The sequence below is a fragment of the Coniophora puteana genome, assembly GCF_000271625.1.
Source record: "Coniophora puteana RWD-64-598 SS2 unplaced genomic scaffold CONPUscaffold_8, whole genome shotgun sequence".
NCBI lineage: Eukaryota > Fungi > Basidiomycota > Agaricomycetes > Boletales > Coniophoraceae > Coniophora > Coniophora puteana.
Window position 1 is genome coordinate 548,796 of NW_006913060.1, and position 25,024 is coordinate 573,819.

The 25,024-nt window shown below is 52.9% G+C and overlaps 11 protein-coding genes across 11 annotated transcripts; 8 read left to right on the top strand and 3 right to left on the bottom strand.

Annotated features, from left to right (window-relative positions):
* Nucleotides 1–435: 435 nt before the first annotated feature.
* CONPUDRAFT_144842 (amidase signature enzyme) lies at nt 436–2,667 on the top strand (the record flags this gene model as incomplete). Its single annotated transcript, XM_007771809.1, has 8 exons — nt 436–546; nt 661–850; nt 950–1,318; nt 1,394–1,755; nt 1,822–1,955; nt 2,018–2,157; nt 2,208–2,255; nt 2,310–2,667. The coding sequence occupies 8 exons, from the start codon at nt 436–438 to the stop codon at nt 2,546–2,548; spliced, it is 1,593 nt and encodes a 530-aa protein (XP_007769999.1). The 3' UTR covers nt 2,549–2,667.
* A 371-nt stretch (nt 2,668–3,038) lies between these two features.
* Nucleotides 3,039–4,900, top strand: CONPUDRAFT_125983 (40 kDa cyclophilin). Its single transcript, XM_007771810.1, has 7 exons — nt 3,039–3,302; nt 3,365–3,452; nt 3,516–3,553; nt 3,611–3,700; nt 3,747–4,148; nt 4,210–4,419; nt 4,475–4,900. The coding sequence occupies exons 1-7, from the start codon at nt 3,155–3,157 to the stop codon at nt 4,666–4,668; spliced, it is 1,170 nt and encodes a 389-aa protein (XP_007770000.1). The 5' UTR covers nt 3,039–3,154; the 3' UTR covers nt 4,669–4,900.
* CONPUDRAFT_144843 (DNase I-like protein) lies at nt 4,887–9,241 on the bottom strand (the record flags this gene model as incomplete). Its single annotated transcript, XM_007771811.1, has 25 exons — nt 4,887–4,992; nt 5,051–5,171; nt 5,227–5,259; nt 5,324–5,500; nt 5,558–5,611; nt 5,677–5,837; nt 5,903–6,065; nt 6,118–6,149; nt 6,202–6,250; nt 6,303–6,351; nt 6,414–6,686; nt 6,736–6,789; nt 6,843–6,910; nt 6,963–7,142; nt 7,188–7,460; nt 7,505–7,621; nt 7,676–7,908; nt 7,967–8,103; nt 8,163–8,241; nt 8,263–8,334; nt 8,380–8,448; nt 8,510–8,629; nt 8,684–8,844; nt 8,920–8,961; nt 9,003–9,241. 25 exons carry the CDS (start codon nt 9,239–9,241, stop codon nt 4,889–4,891), a joined length of 3,060 nt encoding a protein of 1,019 aa, XP_007770001.1.
* A 334-nt stretch (nt 9,242–9,575) lies between these two features.
* CONPUDRAFT_137915 (uncharacterized protein) lies at nt 9,576–10,411 on the top strand. The gene is made up of 4 exons (XM_007771812.1): nt 9,576–9,880; nt 9,974–10,072; nt 10,136–10,221; nt 10,276–10,411. The coding sequence occupies exons 1-4, from the start codon at nt 9,676–9,678 to the stop codon at nt 10,297–10,299; spliced, it is 414 nt and encodes a 137-aa protein (XP_007770002.1). The 5' UTR covers nt 9,576–9,675; the 3' UTR covers nt 10,300–10,411.
* A 6-nt stretch (nt 10,412–10,417) lies between these two features.
* CONPUDRAFT_106235 (glycosyltransferase family 22 protein) lies at nt 10,418–12,705 on the bottom strand. The gene is made up of 8 exons (XM_007771813.1): nt 12,514–12,705; nt 12,340–12,465; nt 12,204–12,287; nt 11,977–12,158; nt 11,441–11,921; nt 11,250–11,395; nt 11,008–11,191; nt 10,418–10,945 (listed from the first exon to the last, which is right to left on the bottom strand). Exons 1-8 carry the CDS (start codon nt 12,641–12,643, stop codon nt 10,620–10,622), a joined length of 1,659 nt encoding a protein of 552 aa, XP_007770003.1. The 5' UTR covers nt 12,644–12,705; the 3' UTR covers nt 10,418–10,619.
* Nucleotides 12,706–12,804: 99 nt separating this feature from the next.
* On the top strand, nt 12,805–13,560 carry CONPUDRAFT_90969 (uncharacterized protein; the record flags this gene model as incomplete). The annotated part of the gene is made up of 5 exons (XM_007771814.1): nt 12,805–12,807; nt 12,948–13,102; nt 13,223–13,268; nt 13,333–13,373; nt 13,434–13,560. The coding sequence occupies 5 exons, from the start codon at nt 12,805–12,807 to the stop codon at nt 13,558–13,560; spliced, it is 372 nt and encodes a 123-aa protein (XP_007770004.1).
* A 43-nt stretch (nt 13,561–13,603) lies between these two features.
* Nucleotides 13,604–13,873, bottom strand: CONPUDRAFT_90970 (uncharacterized protein; the record flags this gene model as incomplete). The annotated part of the gene is made up of 1 exon (XM_007771815.1): nt 13,604–13,873. One exon carries the CDS (start codon nt 13,871–13,873, stop codon nt 13,604–13,606), a length of 270 nt encoding a protein of 89 aa, XP_007770005.1.
* Nucleotides 13,874–16,610: 2,737 nt separating this feature from the next.
* On the top strand, nt 16,611–17,289 carry CONPUDRAFT_82987 (fungal hydrophobin). The gene is made up of 4 exons (XM_007771816.1): nt 16,611–16,749; nt 16,813–17,017; nt 17,076–17,143; nt 17,197–17,289. The coding sequence occupies exons 1-4, from the start codon at nt 16,629–16,631 to the stop codon at nt 17,211–17,213; spliced, it is 411 nt and encodes a 136-aa protein (XP_007770006.1). The 5' UTR covers nt 16,611–16,628; the 3' UTR covers nt 17,214–17,289.
* Nucleotides 17,290–18,341: 1,052 nt separating this feature from the next.
* Nucleotides 18,342–19,317, top strand: CONPUDRAFT_106241 (60s ribosomal protein l27). Its single transcript, XM_007771817.1, has 5 exons — nt 18,342–18,413; nt 18,467–18,483; nt 18,559–18,750; nt 18,836–19,021; nt 19,084–19,317. Exons 1-5 carry the CDS (start codon nt 18,404–18,406, stop codon nt 19,087–19,089), a joined length of 411 nt encoding a protein of 136 aa, XP_007770007.1. The 5' UTR covers nt 18,342–18,403; the 3' UTR covers nt 19,090–19,317.
* A 122-nt stretch (nt 19,318–19,439) lies between these two features.
* Nucleotides 19,440–21,819, top strand: CONPUDRAFT_125997 (uncharacterized protein). The gene is made up of 5 exons (XM_007771818.1): nt 19,440–20,654; nt 20,713–20,828; nt 20,878–20,971; nt 21,026–21,403; nt 21,470–21,819. The coding sequence occupies exons 1-5, from the start codon at nt 19,509–19,511 to the stop codon at nt 21,638–21,640; spliced, it is 1,905 nt and encodes a 634-aa protein (XP_007770008.1). The 5' UTR covers nt 19,440–19,508; the 3' UTR covers nt 21,641–21,819.
* A 92-nt stretch (nt 21,820–21,911) lies between these two features.
* Nucleotides 21,912–25,008, top strand: CONPUDRAFT_125998 (WD40 repeat-like protein). The gene is made up of 7 exons (XM_007771819.1): nt 21,912–22,131; nt 22,206–22,350; nt 22,431–22,457; nt 22,508–22,628; nt 22,689–22,792; nt 22,848–24,192; nt 24,260–25,008. The coding sequence occupies exons 1-7, from the start codon at nt 21,970–21,972 to the stop codon at nt 24,669–24,671; spliced, it is 2,316 nt and encodes a 771-aa protein (XP_007770009.1). The 5' UTR covers nt 21,912–21,969; the 3' UTR covers nt 24,672–25,008.
* Nucleotides 25,009–25,024: the final 16 nt, after the last annotated feature.

The following is a 25,024-nucleotide window of genomic DNA, read 5'->3' on the forward strand; positions in this document are numbered from 1 at the left end:
CCTGTCTAGATACGACGGACTTGGTTCACCGACCGGTGTGCACAGTGCACAGACCTTGCTCTTCACTGCCTCGCTGATAGTGACGTCTTGCTGGCACCGCTGCCTGCGCCGGCGAGGACTTTCCGACGACGTGTATACCAGGGAACCGAGAAAACGGGCTGTTCATTCCGTGCATAACCATAGCACAGCACCGGTACCGGGGATTATTCATTGAAGCCTCGCAGCTTGAAATTACGATGTAAGTGCCAAATGATGATCTATTGACGATAAGCTCCATGGATCAGCTAAATTCCGGGATACTAACTAGTATCGCCGTGCAGCGCGCTTTGCGTAGATCCGACGATTGACGTCCTACTACTATCGACAAACTAGTAGAACTCCGGGACTGCAGCTAGAAGCAGACATCATTTTCATAAGGGTCTACTAGGAGGTGCGATGACCGGATCCGAGAACGCCGCAACGTTTCCGGACTTGTACGAGGCGTCGATCTCGGAGCTCCAGAATGGCCTCGGCCAGGGACTCTTTACGAGCGTGGACCTTGTCAAGGTACGTCGAACGTTCCCTGATATCCCTGTATCTTTTATTCCGTCAAGTTTGCGAAACGACTCCTTGTTTTTTGAGATAAGATAAGCCGAAGTTAACCTTGTTTCCCCTTGGTAGGCGTATCTCGCGCGGATCGAGGAGGTGAACCTCAAAGGTGCTACGCTGCGTGCTGTAATCGAGACGAACCCGCCTGTGCTCGAGCAGGCTAAGGCGCTCGATGAGGAGCGGAGGGTCAAAGGCCCGCGTGGGCCATTGCATGGCATACCAATGCTGCTGAAGGATAACATCGCTACTCTGCACGAGGAAGGTTCGTCTTCCATTACTGCGTTCACTAAAGACATTGACAGATCACGTCCTATTTAACCTTTCTCGCCCCTTATTCTCGCCCGCGATCGCCATCATACAGGCATGAACACCACCGCTGGCTCGCATGCCCTCGTCGGCTCCGTCGTCCCGCGCGACGCACACGCCGCACACCTCCTACGCGCTGCCGGCGCGCTCTTCCTCGGTAAGTCGAACCTCTCCGAGTGGGCCAACTTCCGCGGGATCGTGCCGTCTGGGTTCTCGGGACGCGGCGGGCAGGCGCACTGCCCGTACGACCCCTCGGGCAAGGGCGACCCGAGTGGCTCGAGCTCGGGCAGCGCGACGGCCGTCGCGGTCGGCCTGTGCGCAGGCGCGCTGGGCACGGAGACGGATGGGTCGATCGTGAGTCCGAGTAGCAGGAATAATGTGGTGGGCGTGAAGCCGACTGTGGGGCTTGTTTCGCGTGCTGGAGGTCCGTCTGAGCTTACTATGGGACGGGGTTGCTGGGAAGAATGTTGATCTCGGATCTGATCTTGTGCGTTTGCAGTGATTCCCATATCTTCGAACCAAGACACTGCGGGACCTATGTGTCGGACTGTTATGGATGCGTCCCTCATCCTGTCAGCTATAGCAGGTCGCGACACTCGGGATGCAGCGACGCTTGAACAGCCCGAAAACATTCCAGACTATTCTGCTGCTCTGCGTCCTGACGCGCTCAAGGGAGCACGGTTGGGTGTTCCACGAAAGTTATTCGATCCGAAACGCAAGCCGATGTACGAAGAGTTTGAGAGGGCTCTGGATTTGTTCCGCCAGCTGGGCGCAGAGGTAGTGGACAACGCAGATCTACCGTCTACCGACGAGATGAGGGTATCAAAGGCAGAGAATTATGTTATGACATGCGACCTCAAGGTATGGTTGACAACCTATCAGCTTCTCTAATCACCCGTGAGCTTAATTGCGCTGAACGAAACCTAGGCGGATGTCAACAAATACCTCGCTGAGCTCGAGGAGGTTCCGACGGATGTTCATACACTCGCCGACCTGATCGAGTGGAACAAAGCACACGCAGACATCGAGCTTATTTCACCTCACTACGATGATCAGTCTCAGTATGTCGCCCTCATAATTCATGACTCGGATATGGACTGCTACTTATACTCAAACGCACTAGATTCGTCACGTCGGAGGCCAGCACCATCGACGAAGCATACCATGAGGCACTTAAGAAAGATCTTGAGCTTGGTCGGAATCAAGGCATCGACGCTGCGCTTGAGAAATACAACCTTGATGCACTCATACTCCCTAAAGATGGTACGGTTCATTCTCTTTAATTTTATGTGTCTCTGACGAGTATACCTCAGCAAACGCGTCGAAGCCAGCTGCCATAGCAGGATACCCCGTTATCTCCGGTATGGGTTCGGGAAGCCGGATTCTATGCTGGCAACTAACTGTTCGGTGCACAGTACCCTTGGGTTTTATGCCAAACGATACCCCATATGCCCCAGAGGAACCCAAGCCTCTGTACCAGGACGGACCAGGATACCCGTATGGAATCGCGTTTCTAGGAACGGCGTGGAGCGAGTCAAAGCTTCTGGGGTACGCGTACGCGTTCGAACAAGCGACCATGGTTCGCTTGAAGAGACGTGCATACCCAGAGGCAGTTCCGCAGACTCAGCTGGCAGATGTTGTAGAGTGTACTTGAAAGCCTTCGTGCTTTAAAGTTCGGTGATTACGGTGACATGGACCATGCATATGCTTTACCCAATGTTTTATCTCAACTGCGTCAAGCATCCAAATGCTCGAGGAATCTAGATTCTCCACACTGCATGAATCGCATGGCAATCTGCCTTTTGAGTTTTGAATCTGTCATTCAAGTGACAACCTCAAGGGTCTGGTGATCACAATGAGTCCGTTCAGAGAACATAACACCGAGCCTTGAAGTCGATCTCCATCATCCAAGTCACTCTCCTTGTTCAGATGCAATGACATTGACTGGCAGCATCCGAGTCAGCTAATGGGCAAGCTCGTCATCAGATTGACGGTGTGAGTTTTCTAGCAATTTCTACAAAGCCTGCCTTTTGCGTCTAATCCCGGTAAGACCATTTGCGGACCAAGAGAACAGCCGAAGAGCGTTTTCGTGTGTGCGCTCGCTTAGATCGCACACCATCTCTTTTTCCTTTCTCCTCTGCACTCTCTGAATCTCCCCTCGACGCGCTAATCCTCCTCACCCTCGTCCTCTGCCGAAGATCCGCGTCTAAAACGCGTCCTATATCAGATTCTAAAAACTCCCGTTGATAAACTTGTCATCATGTCTGGAGAGCCGAGCACCGGAACCACCGGCGACGCTGCCAACCGCCCCTTGACCTTCTTTGATATCTCCATCGGCGACAAGGAAGTCGGCCGTATCATCTTCTCTATCTACAACGATCTCGTCCCCAAGACCGCTGAGAACTTCCGTGCGTAACTTCCCCAGATCGCTCTCTGGCAGACGGACTTACGCCAAGATTTCGCGCAACAGGGGCACTATGCACGGGCGAGAAGGGCACCGGAAAGTCAGGAAGGCCTCTGCATTACAAGGGCTCGGGATTCCATCGCGTCATCAAAGGGTGAGCTCGTGTCGATCTGCAAGAGGGAGGGCGCGAGCTGACGTTGATCGTGTATTACCCCAGGTTCATGTGCCAGGGAGGTGATTTCACCGCAGGCAATGGTATGCATACTTTTGAAGCACTCTCATGTTAACCAGCTAACCCGTGTCTTCTTCTAGGGACTGGGGGCGAGTCGATCTACGGCGAGAAGTTCGAGGATGAAGCCTTCCTCGTGAACCACACGCGTCCATTCCTTCTCTCCATGGCGCGTCGCCCAATCCTATCGTCTCCGCTGCTCCATCGCTAACAAACCAGCGCTTAACCAGGCAAACGCAGGCAAGGACACCAACGGCTCCCAGTTCTTCATCACTGTTTCCCAGACGCCGCACCTCGACGGCAAACACGTCGTCTTCGGCGAAGTCGTCCGTGGCAAGTCCGTCGTCCGCGCTATGGAGAACTTCCCCACCTCGGCCAGCGACGTGCCCACGTTCCCGATCACGATTACCGACTGTGGCCAGCTGAGCCCGGACGACCCGTCCCTCGCGATCCCTTCCGCCAGCGTGGGAGCCGAAGACCCATACGAGGACTACCCGGAGGACGACGATCGCGACGTGCAGGACCCCCAGGTCGCGCTTAAGGTTGCGCAGGACGTGCGGGAAGTTGGGAACAAGCTGTTCAAGGAGGGAAATGCGGAGGAGGCTCTCCAGAAGTACCTCAGTATGGACACCTACTTCGCTGGTCCATACCCCTTACTGATATGGACATTCTCGCACAACAGAATCGGTGCGCTATCTTGACGTGCACCCGGTCATGCCGGACGAGTCGGGGCCTGAGCTGAAGGCATCGTTCGACGCGCTTCTGACGCCGCTCTTGCTCAACTCGGCTCTGGCTGCACTGCGCGCCCAGCCACCATCAGCCTCAAACGCACGTGTCGCCGTCGACAGCACGACGCGTGCGCTGAGAATTCAGCTGAGCAATGCTGACAAAGGTAGGCTTGATCGTCGTATTCACGTTTCTTCCAACGTTTATCGTTATCACCACAGCCAAAGCACTGTACCGCCGCGGCCTCGCACACTCGTCGCTCAAGGAAGAGAACGAGGCGGAGCGCGACCTCGTGGAGGCGAGCAAGCTCGTGCCCGAAGACCAGGCCATCACGAACGAGCTTTCCAAGATCCGGCAGCGGAGGAAGGAGAAGAAGGACAAGGAAAAGGCGGCGTACAAGAAGCTTTTTGCATAAATGGGTAAATGGGGACGTGCATGGATTGTAGATAGCATACGGAACCGGAGTAGAAGACTAGTTGTATATTCAAGGGTACCAACAAGGGGAGGCTGGCCTTAGAGGCGGTCTCTGTAAATGGTTTGAGAGTGCTCTACATGTCGCTCGGGGTGATCAAGGGTATTTAATCAGATATCCGTGTATATGCGTGAGGCGGTCCACGATCAAGACTTCCAAATACTCAGCTAATGAAATGAAGCAAGAAATCCCTCTTCTGCAACGGTGTAATCCTTCCCTGCTTGTTATCCGGATCATCGCGCATGATTATGGGGGCATAAACCAGGGCTGGACGTGAACCCAGACGTCAGTGAGCTAGAGAGGAAGTGCCAAAAGTTCCACTCACCTAGATTGTTGGCAACAACCACCTCCGACGGTGCCTCCCTCTTTTCCGAGTTTTCCTCTTCCGCTGTGCTGACTGCCTGCTGAACTGCATAATGCAGGAAGGCCGTGAGGGATATCCACACCTGCCATGACCCTGTCAATACTGATGAGGCAAGGTGCATGCCGAAAGAAGCTCACGTTGACCGAATCCGGCGGGAACTCTTCGAGTGCCTTCAGAGCATTGATGTCAACCACCGCTCTGCTACCATAAATTTGAAAATTCAGAGACTCTCACTTCAAATGCCTCGTCCCTATTGGTAGCCCCTGTCAACCGTGTATGCAACTCGGGGGGCACAACGGGCTCGGGAAGCGCGCCGAGGAACCGGAGTAGTGTCACTCCAAATGCGCCTGCGAGCTGCTGCTTCATCTCGTCCGAGTTTGCCTCGGGAAATGCGTCCCCCGTGTCGAGACTCTAAACAGCAACATTAGGGCAGGACCATGACATGCCAAGGAGAGCGAACATGGTCACCTCTTGGATGGACGTTGCCAGCTCCTCATTCACCTCGTGCGTCATCAACAGATTCTGTTGGAATGTCCGGTCCCAGCGTAAGCATTCACCGGTGGCATGAGAACGAGATTCGTACGCACGACATCTTTGACATTGGACATCATCCAGTTAATGAGCCGTATGAACTCTCTCGGCGCGTTGAACGGGTTTCCTGAGATGACAGCATCTGGTTTCTCGAGGGACCGTATCGACGCAGGGAGTCTTGTGAGCCGAGAAAGTTTGTTTGCGAAACAGGTATACTCTAAGATAATAGCATGATGAAGGGGTGAATCCTCAAACGAGTAAGTCAGGATTAAGCTGACGCACGATACTCTGCGCTGACAGGGATGAAATGATCCTTGCCAATAGCAGTGTGTAGAATGAGCGTGCAGTCGATTGGTTTCGGCCCAAGGTTGAGCTTCGCGGCAATGCCGTTGTCAACCCAGGCTGTCAGCTCCACGTTCGTAGTTTCTCCCGGACACAAGAGACCCTATGAATCAAGATTGAGCGATGAGAGGAGAGTCATCAGGAGAATTACGAACTGCTTGTGTACTGATCTGAAGCCACTCTGGACCTGGTCATGGTGAGCGGTTTCCTTGAGTAGGGATGATTACTTAAGTACTTACACGTCGGCTGACCGATATCCATTGGCACGAATCGGAAGACACATGGTATCTGCCACAAAATATTAGGGACTCATACCGGCCAGAGTGAGAACACCTTTTACCTCCCCAACATTCCGAATCTCAAAGCACTTCCGTATCGGCTGACGATAGCTTCCAGAAATCCTGCCGTCAGTCCACGCTCAAACTAGAACAGTATTATAGTCAAAACTCACAAAACCTTTCCGAAGTCCAAAGACGTCGTCTCCCCCAGACTGATCTTCGGAATCTTACCGCTCTCCTCGAAGCCCCACATCTCCCTCTGCAGCCGACGCGCCATGTCTTCTGCCCGATCCTTGTTCCGTACGGGAACGTCAAGCGAGAACTCAGCGGACACAGGGCGGTGGTCGCTGAAGGTAACTTGAGGGTGGCTGAGGTACGAGAGCTGCTGTACCTTGAGATAAGGGCTTGCCATGTGCAGGATGCGGTCAGTCCAAGCGGGTTTGCGCCTGATTTGGACGGTTAACAAATGCATAATGGAAGAAGTGAAGCACAGACTTTATGTCATATCCAAGCCTATCCTTGAGGATACCCGACGAGAACCGATATGAGCTGCGACAATGATTCAGTAACTAATGAATAAGTCCCATCCATTCTCGACTGACGGCAAATGCGTGATGTCGTGTTCTCTGAAGCCGACGAATGCAGAACCGGCTTTAATCGCGTTCTTAAGCTATAAAGAGATCTCAGCTGGGTGATGATAGTGCTTTACGAGGCCGACATACCTGATCGTACTCCAATAGCTTGTCTAAGTTGTTGTCATTGGGCAGTTCCATGTTCAGTAGCTCCCGTATCTCGCTATCCGGGAGGTCTAACCTGTAGTTCAGATCTTGCAACGAAACGATTATACAAAGGTTAGTGAGATCCCTAGCACTAACGCCACTCGACGCATTCACCTCCCTACTCTGAGTTAACGAAATGAAGACAAAGACGACCGCGTGTACTCGTACCATCCAAAACAGGGCGTCGGAATCGTATATCTTCCATGGTGTTCGTGGCATGGTCTCGAAGTCGGGAACCGCCGCCACAGGATCATCGAATTGGAGACGCTTCTCGAGTTCCCGGAAGTCGTAGTTCCGCTTTTCGGCCATCTCGTCAAATGCGGCTAAATGTGCGTTTACGAAGGTCAGGACGACGGGCTTCGTTTCGCCTGCTGAAGCATCTTTCGTTGGTGGAGAGAACTTGAGACGGATCCCAACCGCGCCTTTGTTGCCCTGACAATACTGTCAGTAACTTATTCATATATAGAAATCAAGAGTGAATATACCGCAACACCAAGAAAACCCGCACCAGCAGCGGTGAGGCTGAAGTCGCTGAAGCATCGCTTGACCGATTTCTTCACGAAAGCTATGATCAGCATACCTACGAGCTGCTTAGAACCTAGCTGGTTATTGCATCCGTCAGACCTTTCATACTATTCGAAGTCGGACACCATTACCTTTTCATACTGTTCTGCCTTCTCTCCGAGGCCAGCAAGAATCGCAGTGACCCACTGCTGCTCTAAGGCGTTATTCGCAGCATATACCAACGCCCCCGTCGATAAGTCGAGCTCTTGGAAGCCAACCACGATCAGGTCCGGGTCAGCATAAGGGGCAGACTCGCTTCCTACGCGCGTGCGGTCCGAGTTGATCAACCCTCTAGAAGGAGCACTCGGTGAGCTCGTGGACGACACTGACGTGTACGTAATAAAGTATAAGTGCAATATGAAAGGGAGCGGCCGTTGACCTACTGTAGTCATCCAGCTCCCGGAAGTGCAGAGGGGACACGGGGTGGAGCGGAGGAAGCTTTCCTGGATGGCTTTGCACCCATTCGGATAGATCTTGCGAGGGAAGCTGGCCGTTGACATTAAATGTGCCAACGCGAATCCTGAACACGGTTGAGCGTTACGTTGCAAGGAAGTCCATCCATATCAAGTGTTCATCTACCTCAAATTGTAGTCTGAATCATCTTTGTCGCTCAAGACCTGGTCATGAATCCAGTGCTGCCGGACGATGTCGATGTCGGCTATATCATCACTTGACATACCAGCCGTCGCTGACGACAGCCGGGAGCTTAGGGGCTCATTCAGGATCCGCAGATCAGCAGGCCGCAGCAGTGCTGCAGGACGTCAACACAAAGTCACGCCGCGAGGAACGGTCATACATGTCAGGGAGTTCTGCATGGATGTATAGGCGGAGAGCCATGTGAAGGTGCTATTCGTCTTCACATCCTCTAGATAGGATAACAAAATACCCTGTCAAACTTAGCCTGGGAAGCAGAGAACTTCACAAACGTTGCAATTGCCTGAGACGACGGCATTCGGAGACGACTGCCTGCAGGCTGGTGATATCACGAGTCCTTAGTGTGACAGGAAGAGACGAATCGCCATCAGGTTTGATTACGAGTGTGAACTCTTACACAATGTGACCGCGTTAACTCAAGCTATTCCATCTTCAATGGCACACACCTGATCTGGACTGGTCAATCTGCGCGGCCGAGTCCAAGTTCAACGTGGGCCTTCTGGCTTGCGCGACATTGATTGAAAGGAGAGGCTTAAATGGATATGCTCGCACTATGTCCAAGACAGCCTTATCGGAACCTTGAGGCTTGGCTCTCAGGATGAGGATACTGGGATGAGACGCGTAAGGACCCTCATGGTATGCACGTGAACTGCACGGTGACTAGTCGAACGTGTCCCCGTACCCGTGAAGAGGCGACAGCGACGCAGCAAGCCGCAGCATAATACTGCAAGTCGTGTGACAAGAGCTAAAGTAAGGTTCACTCACCAGCCTTCCTCCACGTTTGTTGATGCATCTGTGTGGGTCACAACGGCGACCACCCGTGCTAGATTGCCCTGCGACGCGCGTTGATTATCGGAGTTACCATCCAAGGCGGGCGCGAGGGTGTAGACCGCCTCTACCAACGCTGTGAGCTTCTCCGTTGGACGTAGTTGTGCAGATACGAGGCCGTGGATTGAGCTGCTCATCTCGTGACGACTGGACGAGAGCAAGGAGGGTGCGGTCATAGGCACAGCCACATGACAAATTAAGTTCGCACGTTACCCCGCATTGGCGCGACAGGGGTTGACGTTCATTTCATGGGGATGTGCACAAAAAACAAGACTTGTAGACCCTGATAAACTTTCCTGCTTGTTGACGGGGGAAGTACGTAAATTGCGAGAAGTGAAAGGTCGGGCGGGTCTGGGTTCAGGATGATTGAGGGGACGAACGCGGTGGAAGGTTCGAAGGTTGTGCCAAGGTTGTGCTCAGGAAACGGTGTCACGCGAGCGGGGTCGACGCCACTTCCAGACCATTTCACAACGATATAAAGAGTCATACCCGCCCCGCCCCTTCTCCTCAAACACCCCCATCTCATCGATTTGTCCCCGTATCTAGAACCCCAAATTTCACAGCCTCTTCATCTTCTGCTCTTGCAGCTCATCACACAGACCCCAGAGCCATGACCCGCACCGAGCGCGCTGCCAACCCCCGCGCCCTCGTCAGGGATCGCTCCGAGTCCAAGTCGGGTCTGGACAAGTCGATGCGCAAGAATGGTAGCGGCCAGCACAACTGGGGCAGCCTCGCCGATGAACAATACCTTGAGACCGCTGGCTACGAGGACGAGCAGCGCGACTTTGAGAACGCCACCGGCGTCAAGCCTGAAGGTTAGTTGAGCGTTCACGAGCATCAGTCTCATGATCCGGCATCAATTGCATGGTCATGGTGACCTCATGATCTGACTTTTGCGTTTCTCATAGCTCCTGAGAAGCCTGATCTGCAGCGCAAGGATGGCTCGTTCACAGAAGAGGAGCGCGAAACCGCAAGGAAGTTCAGGAAGAACATCCTCAAAGGCCAAGGTTTGTTCGGCACGAAATATTCTGTATGTGCAGATCGAGATGCTGATTTCCGTTGTGATACAGACGTCGATTTGTCTGCCATTGCGCGTACTTCACCTGCCGTCTCCACTTCCCCACCTACCACATCTCCCATTGTCCGTGATGCTGACGTACGTATTGATAATCATAAGCATAACCTGTCAGAGCTGACTTGGCCGTCTTAGACCAAGACCATGAAGGAAGCATAAAGAGTCTCTTTGATCCAAAGGACGACCTCGAATTGCGGCCGAAGTGTGAGCTGTTACCGTAGTAGCCAAGATGTATTTTTATTGAATGATCAATGTCAATAACCCTCATGCTAAAAGTGGTACACATGATGACGACTGAGCATACGCTGAACATCACAAGGTACTCCTCTAAGCAGATCCGGAGCCAGTCCGGGGCCCCATCCGCAGTAGTGGATGCAGGATGGAAAATGGCCGTTTCTCGGCAGCTTTGCGCGCTACATCAGAAGAGTTTGACTACCTTGAGAGAGAGAGATTCGCGCACTCCACAGCATGCTCCTACTCTACGAGGGTGGAGTGGTATCCTCCGGTATAGGTGTTGCTTCTAAAGCCGATTGGAGGCATACACGCTCAGCAGTAAATGCACCCAAACTGAGACCATCGGGCCATCCAGCTTCAATGCTCTCCGGGATATGGTCCAAATCTAGGTGAGGATATATGCGTTGCTGGAGGGCCAGACAGCTGGCAGCCACTTCCGGTAGTGTAGCATGCATCGCGAGTGGGGTCACAAGGTATATGTCCTCGTGCGCCTCGGCAATGACGGTGTACAGAAGGTCTTCTTTAGATGTCCCAGCCATGTCAAAAACGTTCAGCGAGCGAACTATGCGTTCTACACATTTAGGGATGGAAGTCAGTGGCGAAGAGTGACTGAAGTGTGTGACTTTATTGTACCTTGTTCGGTGAGCCCGAGGAGATGCCGAGGAGGCATGTACGTCTTCCAATATGCGATAGTTATGTTGGTCGTAGGGGACGAGGCAAGCTCGCCATGTAAATACATCAATGATGGTACAACACCCCCCTGATGCAAAAATCCGAAGAGGACTGCCACCGCAGCATTGAATATCAGCCAGATGGTCTAGCAAAGAATCGTAGTTAGAATAACTACTAGGTATGACATCATACAGAAGGCTTGCCCAGAATTGTTTCTCCAAGTTTTCAAGGCGCCTTGACTTAGCCAAGAGTACCACTATGGGTACAAGCAGGGGAACCAAGAATCGCGTCTCTTGATGGGGTTGCATGGACAAAACGCCCAAGGATGTGACGATCACAAAGCATAGAGCTGGCGAGAAGTTAGCTTGGTGTGTGTACAGATAGCTACACTTACTTTGCTCGAAAGGACCATTGGCACTTTTCGTCCCTTGCTGGTTGTGGGTCCACGCAGACGGAAGAACCTGCGTCAACGTCCGAACAAGGAGGTAGAACATGCCTGGGCCAATGATCATTGGCAGGTTAACGGCAAGATGCAGCCATCGAGGATGCAGCCCATGGTCAGCAAGATTATCAGGATCGAGGTTATACTGTAAAAAGTTGAAGGGTGTTAAGACGGGAGAAGTCAAGTCGCCTTCGAAATACGCTGTGTCCGCGGCTACGAACAGCACAAGTGTCGCAAGACTAGCCAACGTAGGTAGACATGAGAGATAAATGGAGACTTTAAGCAAACTGGGCGAGGGCCGAGCAGACGAGATGACGCGGTAGGTATGTGACAGAGCTTGGGCTGCGATAGGCAATACGAACGCCGGAAAGGTTGGCCTGACGAACGTTCCAGCGACACAGAACGACCCTAAGATAGCTAGGTCTTTGATGACCTTGATACATTTGAACGTTCAGATAGTTCCATGATCTCCGATGGATGCTGCTCACCTTGGCATCGAATGTATCAAGCAGTCGTCTCAGCACTAGCAGAGAAAGGGCAAGCAAGACCGCCTCCACCGAGTTGGAAAATGGTCGGACTTGGAAGGTCAGCACGACATGAGACGAAGCTAGAAGAACAAGGGCGGCCCATCGAGAGCTCCTTCCGGGTACGAGGTGGTAAACGCAATAATCTACTTACTTGAGAACCTGAAAGGCTAGGCTAGTCTTGGACTCACCTAAGACGTAGGAAAGAACGAGATATACCAAGCGATGGATATAAAATATGTGCTGAGGTTCAATAGAAGTAGTATCATGTGAACCTTATCTAATAAGGCTGTCTGGACCTCAAACCAAAGAACATTGAGGACTCACTGTTTGAACACTGCTTGACCAGCCAGAGAGGGGCGCCAGTAGTGATCAAAAGAGGCACAATGGAGCGTACGGGGAACGAGTGATCCCACTCCCATGTACGCAAGACATGGAGACCCAGAAAGTCACCTTAAGACCCCTTTAGTTTAAGCTTTATTTGAGATCTGCAGAGCTTACCCGTCGTGATCTCGCCATTCTGCATATACTCATCCGGATGTATGTACCCTGTCCCTTTCAGAGCGAATACGGCTCGAAGGACTAGAAGAGCCAGATAAACCACCTTCATAGAGCGGAAATCACGGCCCATGTCTCAATAGCATCTAAAGTCGAATTGGATGTCCTTTGAAGTTGCTCTGAAGTGTCAGCGAGCGGTGAGCACAAGACGCGAAACGCGATCGAAATTCGCGTCGTCGTCGGTGTCGGAGTTCCAATCCCTTGTCTTCCTCCTCCTCGGACGCATTGCTCAGCATGGTCTGTCCCCGCGTTTGCTCTACCACTCGGTCTTGCTAACGTGTCCCCTCTTTCTCTTTCTTTACATTCGGACGTGTCATTTCGACCGCAACCATGCGCCCTTGCGACTAATTCTGGAACATGGGCTTGAACTACGACAGGCCTCTCTTCACTTCTGCTCGGAATGCAACAACCTACTCTACCCCAAGGCTGACCCGGCGCGGCGCAACATGGTGTACGCATGCCGCATCTGCACCTATGATGAGGACGTGGACAATGCGTGTGTGTACCGGAATGACTTGCTCACGGTGACGAAGTGAGCCTTTCACCATTTAGAACAGGCTCCCCTGTGTCCTTCCATGCTGCGCAGCGTCAGAGCCCCATCTCACACCCTATGCGTCAATGTGTTTCGCGAGGTACTGATGTGCATCACCAGAGAGCAGAAGGGTGTCGTCACGGACCTTGGCACGGATCCAACGCTGGTGCGTATATCCTATCATTCACACTCAAGTGCCGCCACGAACGCTGACAACGCCATGTCTGTAGGCACACTCCAACATCCCATGTCCGCGCTGCCACAACGAAGAGTGCGTCCTTCAAGTTCCTCCCTGTGTAGCATCACACTGACAATTCGCGCCTTGTGACAGTGCCGTGTACTTCCAGGACCAGTCGAAGCGGAAGGAAACACGGATGATCCTCTTCTTCGTGTGTTCAAAGTGTAATGAAAGCTTCTCAGATCCATCACTACCACAAGATGCAAGACCAGAGATGTGATGCGCATCCTGCGCACGTCTAGACCTGGAGCTGAGCGGGCCTTTCATCTCGGACCTCTTGTTGTCTGTTTCCTGCTCTTCAATAAAACCCTAGCCATGTTGTCCACAAAAAATGATAGTCGATCAATGCATGGCTTGCCATAAACTTGATATGTTGTGGGCTTCTTCTTGGTTTCTTCTCCCACTCCGTACGAGGTGGGTAGCCCGATTGCTACTTTCACAGACGGGCTTCTCGTCGTATCTGGGATTCTTGCGCTGTTGATCGGTCTATAATGTTCCGTTGGCGTCGAATCGCGAGCGAGTATATTACTCATTTGAGTGGTACAATGCCATGATCGATTCGCTCATCCTGCAAGATCCTCCTGCTGCCGAAGAGAAGCGTCTTCTAATTTCTTCTTCCATCGTACGAAGCACCCGGTGCCTTGAATAGTATTGCCCCGACGGCAGGCCAGATGTTCGAGGCCCGGATGTTGCTCGCCTCTATTGATTGTGCGGCAATGTCTTCCAACGCAGTATGTTGTACATGGCAGGAGCAACCTTTGCTGAACTACACTTTCAGCTGCGCAGTCACCGTGTAACCGCGTCACCCGCGAAGGCTGCTAGTCGCCGTCGCCCCGAACATATCATTCATTAACTTGAATGTATTCAATGTTCCTGCTGCGACTCAACGGTGCCTCGACCATTTCCGAGGTTTCTGCCCGTCTCAATGAAGGATGCATGAGTTTCAGAGGCGAGATCTCGGCTCGAAGTATCTAAACTGTGCTCGAGGCCTTTCGAGGCTCCTCAAGGGTGGTCTGGCCAATATGTATGCCTCCATCTCAGTCCCGTCTCTCTCCATAATGTATTGTCGAGACGTACGTATACACCATTGGCTTCGCCACACAAGGTTTACGAGCCAAACGGATGCTAAAGAACTTTCTGTAAGCTGTACTTTGCGCTCATCCCCGCACTTCCCCGCACATTTAGCGCGTCGGCCGTTAGCATCTTATGCATAAGCCCCTTTCCAGCAGCTTATGCCAACGCCAAAACTCAAGTACTCACGGGCTAATTGCGTCTTTTTTGGATTTTTGTATGCCGTAAGTGCTAGTGAGTCTCGGGTCAGATCTTCAAGGTATCAATTCAGGTCGATGGCACTAAGCTTATTTGCACGTTCTGGTGTCAGGCTTAGCGTAGTATGGGCGTCATGCACATATTCTGGGATCGAGTTTGAACCAGGCAGCATTAATACATGCTTCCACGCAGACTTGACAGCCAGAAACCGTGGGTCAATCCTAAGTCATATGTGGCTCATCGGTTTGGAAGTAAGACGATTTCGCATTGTTCAATAGAGATATTGTGGTACCCTACGACGGTTGGATCCTAGTGCTGCTCAGCTACTGTGTGCAAACATACAGAACCGCTGATTATTTTTGTGAGGTGCGTGCCAGCGTGTAAAGGGTGAGATGGATGTGTTCGCCGTCAGCCAGTGTTCGTACCTGATCGGTTATCTTGGAGGCCCAGTGAAAGCCTTGGTCTGGGATTCCTAGCTTTGTAGGAATGGATTTCGTCGGGTCTTGCGATGCAGGAATGCCTTGCGCAGACGCTGCGGCAAGGCTATGAACCAAAGCTCCAGTAGTTATAGGGAGCAGTTGAGACACAGGAGATTATAGGGGGGATCATGACGCGAATATGAGCCTGTCTCTCCTGGTAGGGAAGAAGTCATGATGGAGATCATCGTGCCTAAAGCAGCTCTGGATCCCCTTCAACATACTGATCTTATCTGGGAAGATTCTCGGTGACACCTTCGTCCTAACTTTAAGTCCTTTTATTGCAGGAATACAAGGCTGTCCGAATGCTTCGGAGGGAAAGTGGTCTGAACCTCGGAGCCGTAAGCCCGGGCGTGAAAGATGTTCTCAAGTTACTTGGGAAAAACGAGTCATCGCACCATGTTCTATCGGCGTTTCTTGGAGCAGGATATGGGAAGAACTGGCCTTTGACCTGCCGCGTCCTTGAGGCTTTGATACCTCAGCTTGTGAGCGCCAAAGGCACGCCGTATCCTCGTTATCTCTCACCAAGGGCACAGAGCAAGATGTGCGTCATAGTATACGAACATGATGACCACCAGGCAGAGCATGCCCTAGCATCATAGCGTTGTGGCTAGTTGATGCTCGAGGACCTTCGATCGATGGAAGAGTTCAATCAGAATCGCGTGTACGCTAGAAGGATAGAGAGTTTGACAGGGCATGTTCATGCAAACGGCGATAAAGGGAGACGAAAAGCCTCGCCCTTCCAATCGACGTCCTATAGCCGTGGCCCGTAGATAGCGGTGCGGCGACGAGCGCTATCCTTCGCGCTGAGCGCGGGGCGATCCCAGCAACGATTCCCAAGACGGGCATAGACATGCCGAAGAGGTATGGAATACGTTGTGGAGTCGAGGGTACTTCGTTGAAAGTGAGCGTAAAACACACCCCGGCGGAGGTCCTGTTCTTTGTCGGAGTGCTTGGCCAAGCCACCTTCGGGATACGTACGCCAAGAAATCCGCAGCCTCGTCAGGCCGGATTCATGAAAGAATAGTAAAAATAGCCCTGGCATATATTGACCACCCTGAACGTGTTTGCCGAACCACAAGCGGCTTGGGATCGCGACGCGTGCAACAAGGATGCACTCCGAGCCGTAAAGTGGAGAGTTGGCTGTCTCGGAGGATGAGTACGGATAAAGAGAGAACTTTTCTGGATATCATGTTGGGGCCTATGGATGATGGGATTCGGCCTAGATCTCGTTATTGGCGTAGCAACGCCGACGGGGCTTGTAGCAATTTGATCAACTCTGCCCGTTTGGTTCGTTCGTTGACGGCATGGCACTCGCGCGTGATCGGAAACCGGAAGCTCGGTGCCCTTTATTCGAAGCCGAGATTTGTGTCCTGCCAGAATTCTATCTTCCTTACCGCCCACTATAAAGCAGGCCTATTCGCCGCTACCTCGCGCTCCTTTCACCGACCTTTCGTTCAGTCGTTTCGTCCGTTCTCTTCTCGCAGCCTCTGCACCGTTATTCTTACCCGTCCTCCGTTAATAGAGCCCCCCCTCCTCCACAATGAAGTTCACCACTGCCGTCGCCATTGCTGCTGCCGCCACTGTTGTGGCCGCTGAGACCAACGCTCACCGCATGGCCCGTGGTCTCCCCCCCAAGGCTCCCATCCGCCGCTCCAAGACTGGTATGTTGCATCCGATACACGCGTGGTATCAATGTTCAACATGATCTTTTCCTTTCTTTTTAGCCGCCCCCAAGGCCCAGGCTTCTGGTGGCTCTGGCGGTGACTGCAACACTGGCCCCGTCCAGTGCTGCAACTCTGTCCACAAGGCCGACGAGAGCATCGTCCAGAAGCTCCTTGACCTCCTCGGTCTCTCTGGTATTCCTGGAGATACCCAGGTTGGCATGAACTGCAGCCCTGTCTCCGTCATCGGCTCTGGAGGCGGACAGTGGTACGTTGATTTTCAATGAGTATTTGTGCTTCACAAGCTAACCAACCAAACTCTACAGCAACCAAGAACCCGTCTGCTGTGAGAACAACAACTTTAGCGGCCTCATCAACCTCGGCTGCTCGCCCAGTATGCTCCCTTTCTTCTTACCATACGCGCCCATTCTGACAAAGCTCCCTTAGTCAACATCAACCTCTAAGTGCTTTAGTACTTAGCGCGTTCTCATAGACTCGTCGCCAGTTTGGCTGCAGCGATGTCCTCTCGTTATCCGCCCCTGACGCCGGTTACTCATACCCCCCGGCCGCGGATTTGTTATTAATCGCGGACCGTGTTGTTTAGCTCTCATGTGTCATGCTTTCCTTTAGTTAGTTATTTGATACATGTTTGCTCCGTTTTTCATAGTGGTTATCATTCCTTGGGCTTCGTTGATTGTGATTGTAAGTATTTATTATCAGAAGCATTCTCTTCCGCGAGCAGAGTGAAGTGAGTCATCCTTGACGGAAATTCGGGGAAGGTGAAGTATAGTATGGTTCAATCGTCCATGTCAGAGAGCTTTGCATCATGTATCACAGGCACAACAGGGCGTGGTACGCGTGTGAACGACGTGTCCAGGTACTCAGTGGCAGAAAACATCACTGATCGTGTTGGATGTATCATAATGATATGTCCATTCCGTGGAATTGATTTTCGCAAGGGATGAGATGGCATGGTTGTGGAGCTCTGGTGTGAATACCGAACTATACTGAATGGTTGTGTAGGGAAGGTGTAACCACCTGTAACCACGGTTCGGATGGGTTGGTGAACACCTCTCGATACGCCCCCGTCGCTGTAGCATCCGTAATTCGCGCGATCGGACTCAGTCCGCTCGCATCACAACCGCAACAGCGCATAATATGCTCGCGCTGCCTTTCTCCCATGAACTGAGATGCGATGGGGCTGTTCATGGCAAGGGCCCAGACGTTATCAGTGACCAAGCAGCCAGGGCAGCTGAGTTGCAATGGGTATGTTAGGATGGTGGACGATGAACTCTTCAATCGTTCTTCCCATCGCTACCGGGAGGTATGATGGGCAATTACGGGGAACCATCGGCGCCAACTGCGCAGCACCTTCTCGAATTCGAAGCTTTGTTCAGGCGCTGAGTGGAGCAGGCCCGGGACGCCCGCATCAGTTATTTGTGAAGGAAGAAGATATTTTTAGGCATTGCCTCCGAAGCAGCCGAATCAAGATAGATAAGATATGATTCTGCGGGCGCCTATACTTCGAGCACGTGACTGAACTTTATTCTGCTCAACTATCAAGAACCGACCGGTGTTCGCCGGGTGGCTTCGACCGAGACAGCTGCACCTCGAGATCGTCACAGCAAGCAGTCCCGCCGCCCATATCCTCAAGATGCCGAAAGGTACGCCCCATACTTGAACCAGATACAGGAGATATGCTGACCCTATGATCTAGTCTACAAGCCAGGAAAAGTACGTTTTCATGGCACCCAATTTGTATGGACAGGAGAACCGATCGACATGTGTCTGTCTTTGCTCTGGAAATAGGTCGCTATCGTTCTGCAGGGCCGCCAGGCTGGAAAGAAGGTCGTCGTGATCAAGCAGAATGACGAAGGTACTAAGGACCGGCCCTATCCCCACGCCATCGTTGCGGGCATCGAGCGTTACCCGCGGAAGGTCACGCGGAGTATGGGTGCTAAGAAACTGACGCGGCGGAGCAGAGTGAAGCCTTTCATCAAGGTGTGTGTAGCCCACTAGTTAGAGAGGAGAAGGACGGATCTGACCGATAGTGTGATATGATATGGTGTCCATTCTAACTATGAAGGTTGTCAACTATTCGCATCTCTTCCCAACACGGTACGCCCTCGAGCTTGAGAGCTTGAAGGGCTCCGTCTCTGCGGACACCTTCAAGGAGCCATCGCAACGGGAAGACTCCAAGAAGAACATCAAGAAGCTGTTTGAGGAGCGTTACCAGTCGGGCAAGAACAAGTGGTTCTTCCAGGCACTCCGCGTACGTCGTTTGTTGTTCTTTCTCCGCCAATACTAGGACTAACAAACACGGTTTTCGCGTAGTTCTGAGCGCATCGTTGTTTTGTTGTGATGGGGGGAGTGGGGATCCAAAACGCTACATGTACATCACATGTTTCTATGATGCATGCGCTATCCTCATATTGCATTCATGTTGCTCCATGGCATTTCATCTAATTATCTGAGTGAGCTCGTAAGGCGAGGCAAACCTTGTGTGTCTATGTCTTGTAGATATGTGGGATGATATAATGCCGGACAGAGTAGCGAATGGAATACGATCACCCGCCAGAGCTTAGTTTTATACTGTGGAGAGAGAGACTGTGTTTCCCGGACGCGTTCATCCACGTGACGAATGGCGAACGGGAAGTTCGCGAGCGCGCCTTTGTTTCACGACGCCGCGAGGCAGATCCGCCACCCCCCTGCCCCTCTCAAATCGTCACCCCATCACCTTTGTCGTTTAGTTTCCAGTTATGTTCGGTGGATTTGGGCAACAGAACCAGAACCAGAACCAGGGCCAGAGTGGGACCCCTAGCATCTTTGGGAACACGCAGCAGGGAGGTCAGAATCAGCCTTCAGGAGGGACAAGTCTCTTCGGAAACACACAACAGCCCTCGACGGGTACGGGTACCTCGCCATTTGGCAACACCGGAGGAGGGACTGGCAGCAGCCTATTTGGGAACACCCAGCAGCAACAACATCAACCCGCTGCCGGGGGTGGTCTCTTCGGAAACACTGGCGCTACGAACCAACAACAGTCGTCGGGGAATAGCCTCTTCGGCAATCCATCGACGAACACCCAACAGCCTGCAGGGGGTAACCTGTTTGGAAACACCGGAACGAACGCAACGCAACCTGCTGGTGGCAATTTGTTCGGGAATACACCGTCGACGAACACCGGAGGGAGTTTGTTTGGAAATATGGGCACCGGCATGAATGCGAACCAACCTCAACAGCAGGGGAGCAGCCTGTTTGGCAACACGGGCACCACCTCCGCTCAACAGCCTTCGACGAGCCAGTTTGGAAACACCGGGACGCAGCAGTCAACGGGCAGCAACTTGTTCGGCAATCCCAACACTAACACTCAAAATACACAGCAGTCCTCGGGTGGGGGCCTCTTCGGGAACCCCCAACCGTCAGGTAGCATGTTTGGTAATTCATCGACCAATAGTGCAGCCCAATCGTCCAACGCCGGTACCGGTCTCTTTGGGCAGTCCACGAACACTAATCCGCTCTTCGGAAACAAGCCTCCCACAACCTTGTTTGGTCAGCCCCAACAGCAGCAGCAGCAACAACAATCTGGGCCTGGGGCAAGTACCACTACTTCCTCCCTTTTTGGTCAGTCGACGAATCCTGGCGCGTCGCTGTTCGGTCAGTCCACACAGCAGCAGCAACAACAACAACAACAGAAGCCTCAGGGTTCACTCTTCGGAGGCGGAAATTCGTTATTTGGCAGTACCCTCGGCCAGTCAACGTCGAACAATTTTCTCGCGTCACGGGCAGGGAACGCGTCTTCACAACAGCAGGCAGATCCTCAGGCGCAGTTTGCTGCTTTGAGCCAGCGTATAGAAGGCGTTGCGCAGGCATGGAACTCGTCTTCGCCACAGTGCCGGTTCCAGGTGAGCATTAGTACTACGCGTCTGATGAGTATCGATGGATTGATTCATTTTATAACAGCACTATTTTTATAATCTGGTTGATCCCGGCACTGCTCGTTTGTACGGACGTCCTCCAAATGCTGTAGATGAGTCGCTTTGGCAGCGCGCAGTTCGTGAAAACCCAAACCCTGAGTGGTAGGTGACCAGACCACTATGCCGCATTTCCCGCTAATTATATGAAAAGTCTTGTACCTGTCCTCGCAGTAGGATTTGATGACCTTCGGTTACGTGTGGATGCGCAGTCAAAGCAGGCGGCCAATCAACAAGAGCAATTGAAGGTACATCAGTCGCGTATCAGTAAGAATTTAGAACCGGCACTCATATTATCACAGGAGCTTCAAAAACGGTTACGAGCACTCGCCGAACTCCACCAGGACAGCAACACCTCACGGCTCCAGCGTGCTGCGCAGCTGCAGGTTCAGATATCACATCGGTTGATGCAGCTGATTCAGCATTTGCATCTGCTGATCCCTGCGGTCCGTTCTTCATCCCTTACGCCTGAGGAAGAGGCACTTCGGGTGGCATTAGAAGAGATGGAGGAGGACATCCGGCGGCCGGGTGGCGCGAGCAAGATGCGGGGCAAGTTGAACGAGCTATGGGCTTTGGTTGGGGCCGTCACAGCCGCCAGAGAACGAGGCCGAAAAGCTGGGACGGATAGCCAGGCGGATTGGGCAGTTGTGGACGAGGAAGGCCTCAAGCAGATTGCTCAGGTAAGTTTCAGGGAACAAGAATCAGCTTCATTTCTACGTCCGAGGGACTCATGTGATTCGTTGCAGATACTGGCTGACCAGCAGGCCGGGATCCAGCACCTGACCAAGGTGCTGCAACGTAATCAGAAGGACCTCGCGGTGATTTATGGGCAGACACCAGAGGCGCAGGAGTACGAGACCGTGAAGGACGATCTATTCAGCTCGACATCTACCCTGAGGCTTAGTACGCTGCGATGATGTAGACGATGGCATCGACTATGATGATATTGTCCAGGCCGTCGGTTGACCCCGTTGGCCTTGTTTTTAAATACAATAGGCAGTGCGGGCGCTAGTAGACATGGCATCGAGCTGGGGCTGAAGGAGCCCCTTTACAATTGGTTCGGGGCTTGTTATTCGTGGTCACATTATACTACAACAACTATAAGGAGGAAATATTGATCAACTGCACTCGATCACCCCCCTACCCGCCCCGACTCCTCCTCCCACCGCCTCCTCTAGCACAACCTCGTCGCTCGTAACGGCCGCCGTTTCTAGTTGTTATCTGCTGCTGCGTCTAGAAGAGCACGATGCGCTACCGCACTCTCGAGATCCGCTGGCACGACTCGAAGCCCATTTTGAGCTGCGACTTCCAACCCGTCCCGTTCAAAAAGGCGCGTCCAACACAAGACCGAAATTTCGCCACTCAGTCATACAGACTCGCCACAGCTGGAGAAGACAACCATGTTCGGGTGAGTGCTCGTGCGCGCCAACGTAAGCATGTGCAGAAGGTTCTGAACCTCTCCCCTTCCCTCTCGTGTCTCAGTTATGGATGGTGCACCCAAACATCATGCCCACCTCGCTCGCTGAGGACGGCGAGAAAATCACGCCCCGCCCCGCTCGAGTCGAGTACCTCGCCACGCTCAGCCGTCATTCGGCCGCTGTCAACGTCGTCCGCTTCTCCCCCAATGGTACGTCCCCCAGCGGCTCTTTCCCACCCGCGCACGCCACCTTGCACCGTGTCTAACACGCTCTTCTTACGCGTATTCAGGGGATCTGATTGCTTCAGCGGGCGATGGTGAGTCTGCTACGGCCTGTGCGGCGGTCTATGTGGCTTAATTGACGCAGATGGGATGATTATTGTGTGGGCGCCTACGAGTAGCCCGCCGACGGCAACGTACGGGAGTGACTTGACGGCGGACGATATGGTGTATGAGAAAGAGTATTGGAAACCGCGACTGACTCTCAGGTATGTCCTCTGCTACTTGAAGATGGTCTGGCATGGAGTACTCATCGGATATCGTTCCAGCACCACGAGGATGCAGGTATATGACCTGGCCTGGAGTCCAACGGGAGAGTACATTATTGCTGGAAGCACGGATAATTGCGCAAGAATTTGGAGCGTGACGGACGGTACGTGTGCTCTGATGAACAGCTTCAGCAATATGCCAATTGTTTTTTCTTGCAGGTAAATGCGTGCTTGAGATAGCGGAGCATAACCATTACGTCCAGGGCGTCGCTTGGGATCCCCTCAACGAATATGTTGCCACTCAGAGCAGCGACCGTTCGATGCACATCTACTCCATCTCAACCAAGAACGGAGTCTTTGAAGCCCATGCGGTAGGCAAGAACACTCGCATGGCATATAATCACAGCCGTACGCCCAGTTCTCAGAGCCGAATTAAGCTCGCCCGTCGGGAGTCAACGGCAAGTGACGCAGAATCCAGCGTCAGTGATCAGTATAACAAGGAGTCAAAGGACCCCGGCAAGGATGATCTTTCTAGTTATGCCCCGCTCACTCCGGCTACGTCTGTCGCAAGCACGCCCTCTTCGATGTTTCCTCCGCCGCCACTGGAGAAACCTTCCTCAAGGCGCTCATCCTTCAGCGGTTCGAATGCTCCCAGTTCGCCTTCGCATTACGGTCGCTATGGTCGCTCTCCATCACCCATGCCTCCTTTACCTGCTATTCGAGCCCTCCCCTCCCCAGCTTGGTCTACCATTAAGCTCTATGGGGAGGAAAATTACACCAATTTCTTCCGGCGGCTGACGTTCAGCCCGGACGGCGGCCTGCTTATGACCCCTGCTGGCCAGTTCGAGGACCCCTCAGTCGCCGCTGGAGCGTCAAAAACTCAAGCTGTGAACGAAGACGAATCAACCACCCCAACTCGCGGACGCAAAACGCGACCATCCATCAACACCAAAGACGCTGGGAAAGAGACTCCTTCCTCCACCTCCTCTGTGTACATTTACACCCGCGCCAATTTTGCTCGCCCGCCTGTAGCGCAGCTCCCTGGGCACAAGAAAGCCAGTGTCGCTGTTAAATTCTCCCCCATGCTGTATGAGCTCCGCAACGAAGTTCCTGGCATAGAAGCACCTTCTCAGACTCCGAAGACGGGCACGGTGGAGAAGGGCAAGGAAGGTGACGTCCCAGTGAACATCACTGGCCCCGTACCTCCCCCATCCCTCCCGGCGTCTGCGCTCCCCTCACCCAGGACCGAGAAGGGGCCCTCGGGCGCCCCGCTCGCGGCCCCTGCGCCTCAGCATGTGCCGCCCGAGTCGACGCTGCTTCAATCCCCTACCCATGCGCTCAAAACGCCAACACCATTAACATCAGCGCCACCCACGCCTGCTCTGATCGCAGCTGCGGGAACCTCATCTGGAGCCTCGAGTTCGGGATCGGTGTTCGCGTTGCCGTACAGGATGCTTTATGCCGTGCTTACCAACGACACCGTTACAATATACGACACGCAACAATCCGGGCCTGTTTGCATGCTCACGAAGCTGCACTACGATGAATTCACAGATGCGACTTGGTAGGCCCCCCATTGAACCTCCTTAGCAATCAATACTTGATAAGTGACTAAATGGTTGCGCGAACAGGTCACCAGACGGCCAATGCCTCATGATCTCCTCGCGCGACGGCTATTGTACTATCGTCATTTTCGACGAAATACTTCCGACGCACCATACGCAGCAGCAGGCGCTCCAGATGCAATCCATCGCGCACCACAATTCCGTGCCGCTCACGTACACGCCCTCCTCGCAGACTACCGGCCTCCCGTCATCCACATCCTCCCATGCACCAACACCGTCGTCGTCGTCGGTGCCCCTCAAGCGGAGCGAACCGTCGACGCCGCTGCAGACGGCGGAGGACGCGCCTACACCTGCCCCACCTGCATCGGGACCAGGTTCAAGTAACAAGCGGGAAGAGGCGGTGGACAAGAAGGAAGAGCCACCGAAGAAGAAGCGGCGCGTTGCGTTAACGCGGGTGGGGGACCTCGCGAATTCGTGATCCATGATGCACGATGGCTTTGCCTGACGAAATGTGACGCTTGTTATTTACGATGTATGACTGACTTCCGTTCTGCCTTTTCCTTGTTCTCTTCTTTCTGCATTTATACTGCCTGCCTCTTGTGACTCAACGTCGACTCATCGCGTTCCGATTGACCAGCTACCTTTTTTGCACCAATTTACCACCTAGTTCAGCTTTTACGATATGCTCTCCTTTAGTTTCTCAAGTCTCTTAGTAGCATTCATGCATCTGCCACGTTTTACGAATTGCATCGCAGATCACTCATGCTCTACGCTTTGTGTACGTCGAAATGGCCATAGACGATACGGCACATCCGTCTTCATGAAATTATC

Excerpts from the sequence above, each read along its gene's own strand:
- CONPUDRAFT_82987 (XM_007771816.1), top strand. The coding sequence starts at position 16,629 with ATGAAGTTCACCACTGCCGTCGCCATTGCTGCTGCCGCCACTGTTGTG. Across the intron at positions 16,750-16,812 it reads CATCCGCCGCTCCAAGACTG|CCGCCCCCAAGGCCCAGGCT; the intron begins GTATGTTGCATC and ends CTTTCTTTTTAG. Across the intron at positions 17,018-17,075 it reads GGCTCTGGAGGCGGACAGTG|CAACCAAGAACCCGTCTGCT; the intron begins GTACGTTGATTT and ends CAAACTCTACAG.
- CONPUDRAFT_106235 (XM_007771813.1), bottom strand. The coding sequence starts at position 12,643 with ATGGGCCGTGATTTCCGCTCTATGAAGGTGGTTTATCTGGCTCTTCTA. Across the intron at positions 12,288-12,339 it reads GGTCAAGCAGTGTTCAAACA|GTTCACATGATACTACTTCT; the intron begins GTGAGTCCTCAA and ends TTATTAGATAAG. Across the intron at positions 11,396-11,440 it reads CAATGGTCCTTTCGAGCAAA|CTCTATGCTTTGTGATCGTC; the intron begins GTAAGTGTAGCT and ends ACTTCTCGCCAG.
- CONPUDRAFT_125997 (XM_007771818.1), top strand. The coding sequence starts at position 19,509 with ATGTTCGGTGGATTTGGGCAACAGAACCAGAACCAGAACCAGGGCCAG. Across the intron at positions 20,972-21,025 it reads ATCAACAAGAGCAATTGAAG|GAGCTTCAAAAACGGTTACG; the intron begins GTACATCAGTCG and ends ATATTATCACAG. Across the intron at positions 21,404-21,469 it reads GCCTCAAGCAGATTGCTCAG|ATACTGGCTGACCAGCAGGC; the intron begins GTAAGTTTCAGG and ends GATTCGTTGCAG.
- CONPUDRAFT_125998 (XM_007771819.1), top strand. The coding sequence starts at position 21,970 with ATGCGCTACCGCACTCTCGAGATCCGCTGGCACGACTCGAAGCCCATT. Across the intron at positions 22,793-22,847 it reads AATTTGGAGCGTGACGGACG|GTAAATGCGTGCTTGAGATA; the intron begins GTACGTGTGCTC and ends TTTTTCTTGCAG. Across the intron at positions 24,193-24,259 it reads GAATTCACAGATGCGACTTG|GTCACCAGACGGCCAATGCC; the intron begins GTAGGCCCCCCA and ends TTGCGCGAACAG.
- CONPUDRAFT_137915 (XM_007771812.1), top strand. The coding sequence starts at position 9,676 with ATGACCCGCACCGAGCGCGCTGCCAACCCCCGCGCCCTCGTCAGGGAT. Across the intron at positions 10,073-10,135 it reads GAACATCCTCAAAGGCCAAG|ACGTCGATTTGTCTGCCATT; the intron begins GTTTGTTCGGCA and ends GTTGTGATACAG. Across the intron at positions 10,222-10,275 it reads CCATTGTCCGTGATGCTGAC|ACCAAGACCATGAAGGAAGC; the intron begins GTACGTATTGAT and ends TGGCCGTCTTAG.
- CONPUDRAFT_106241 (XM_007771817.1), top strand. Across the intron at positions 18,751-18,835 it reads GAGTGAAGCCTTTCATCAAG|GTTGTCAACTATTCGCATCT; the intron begins GTGTGTGTAGCC and ends CTAACTATGAAG.
- CONPUDRAFT_125983 (XM_007771810.1), top strand. The coding sequence starts at position 3,155 with ATGTCTGGAGAGCCGAGCACCGGAACCACCGGCGACGCTGCCAACCGC. Across the intron at positions 3,554-3,610 it reads TGATTTCACCGCAGGCAATG|GGACTGGGGGCGAGTCGATC; the intron begins GTATGCATACTT and ends GTCTTCTTCTAG. Across the intron at positions 4,149-4,209 it reads GGCTCTCCAGAAGTACCTCA|AATCGGTGCGCTATCTTGAC; the intron begins GTATGGACACCT and ends CTCGCACAACAG.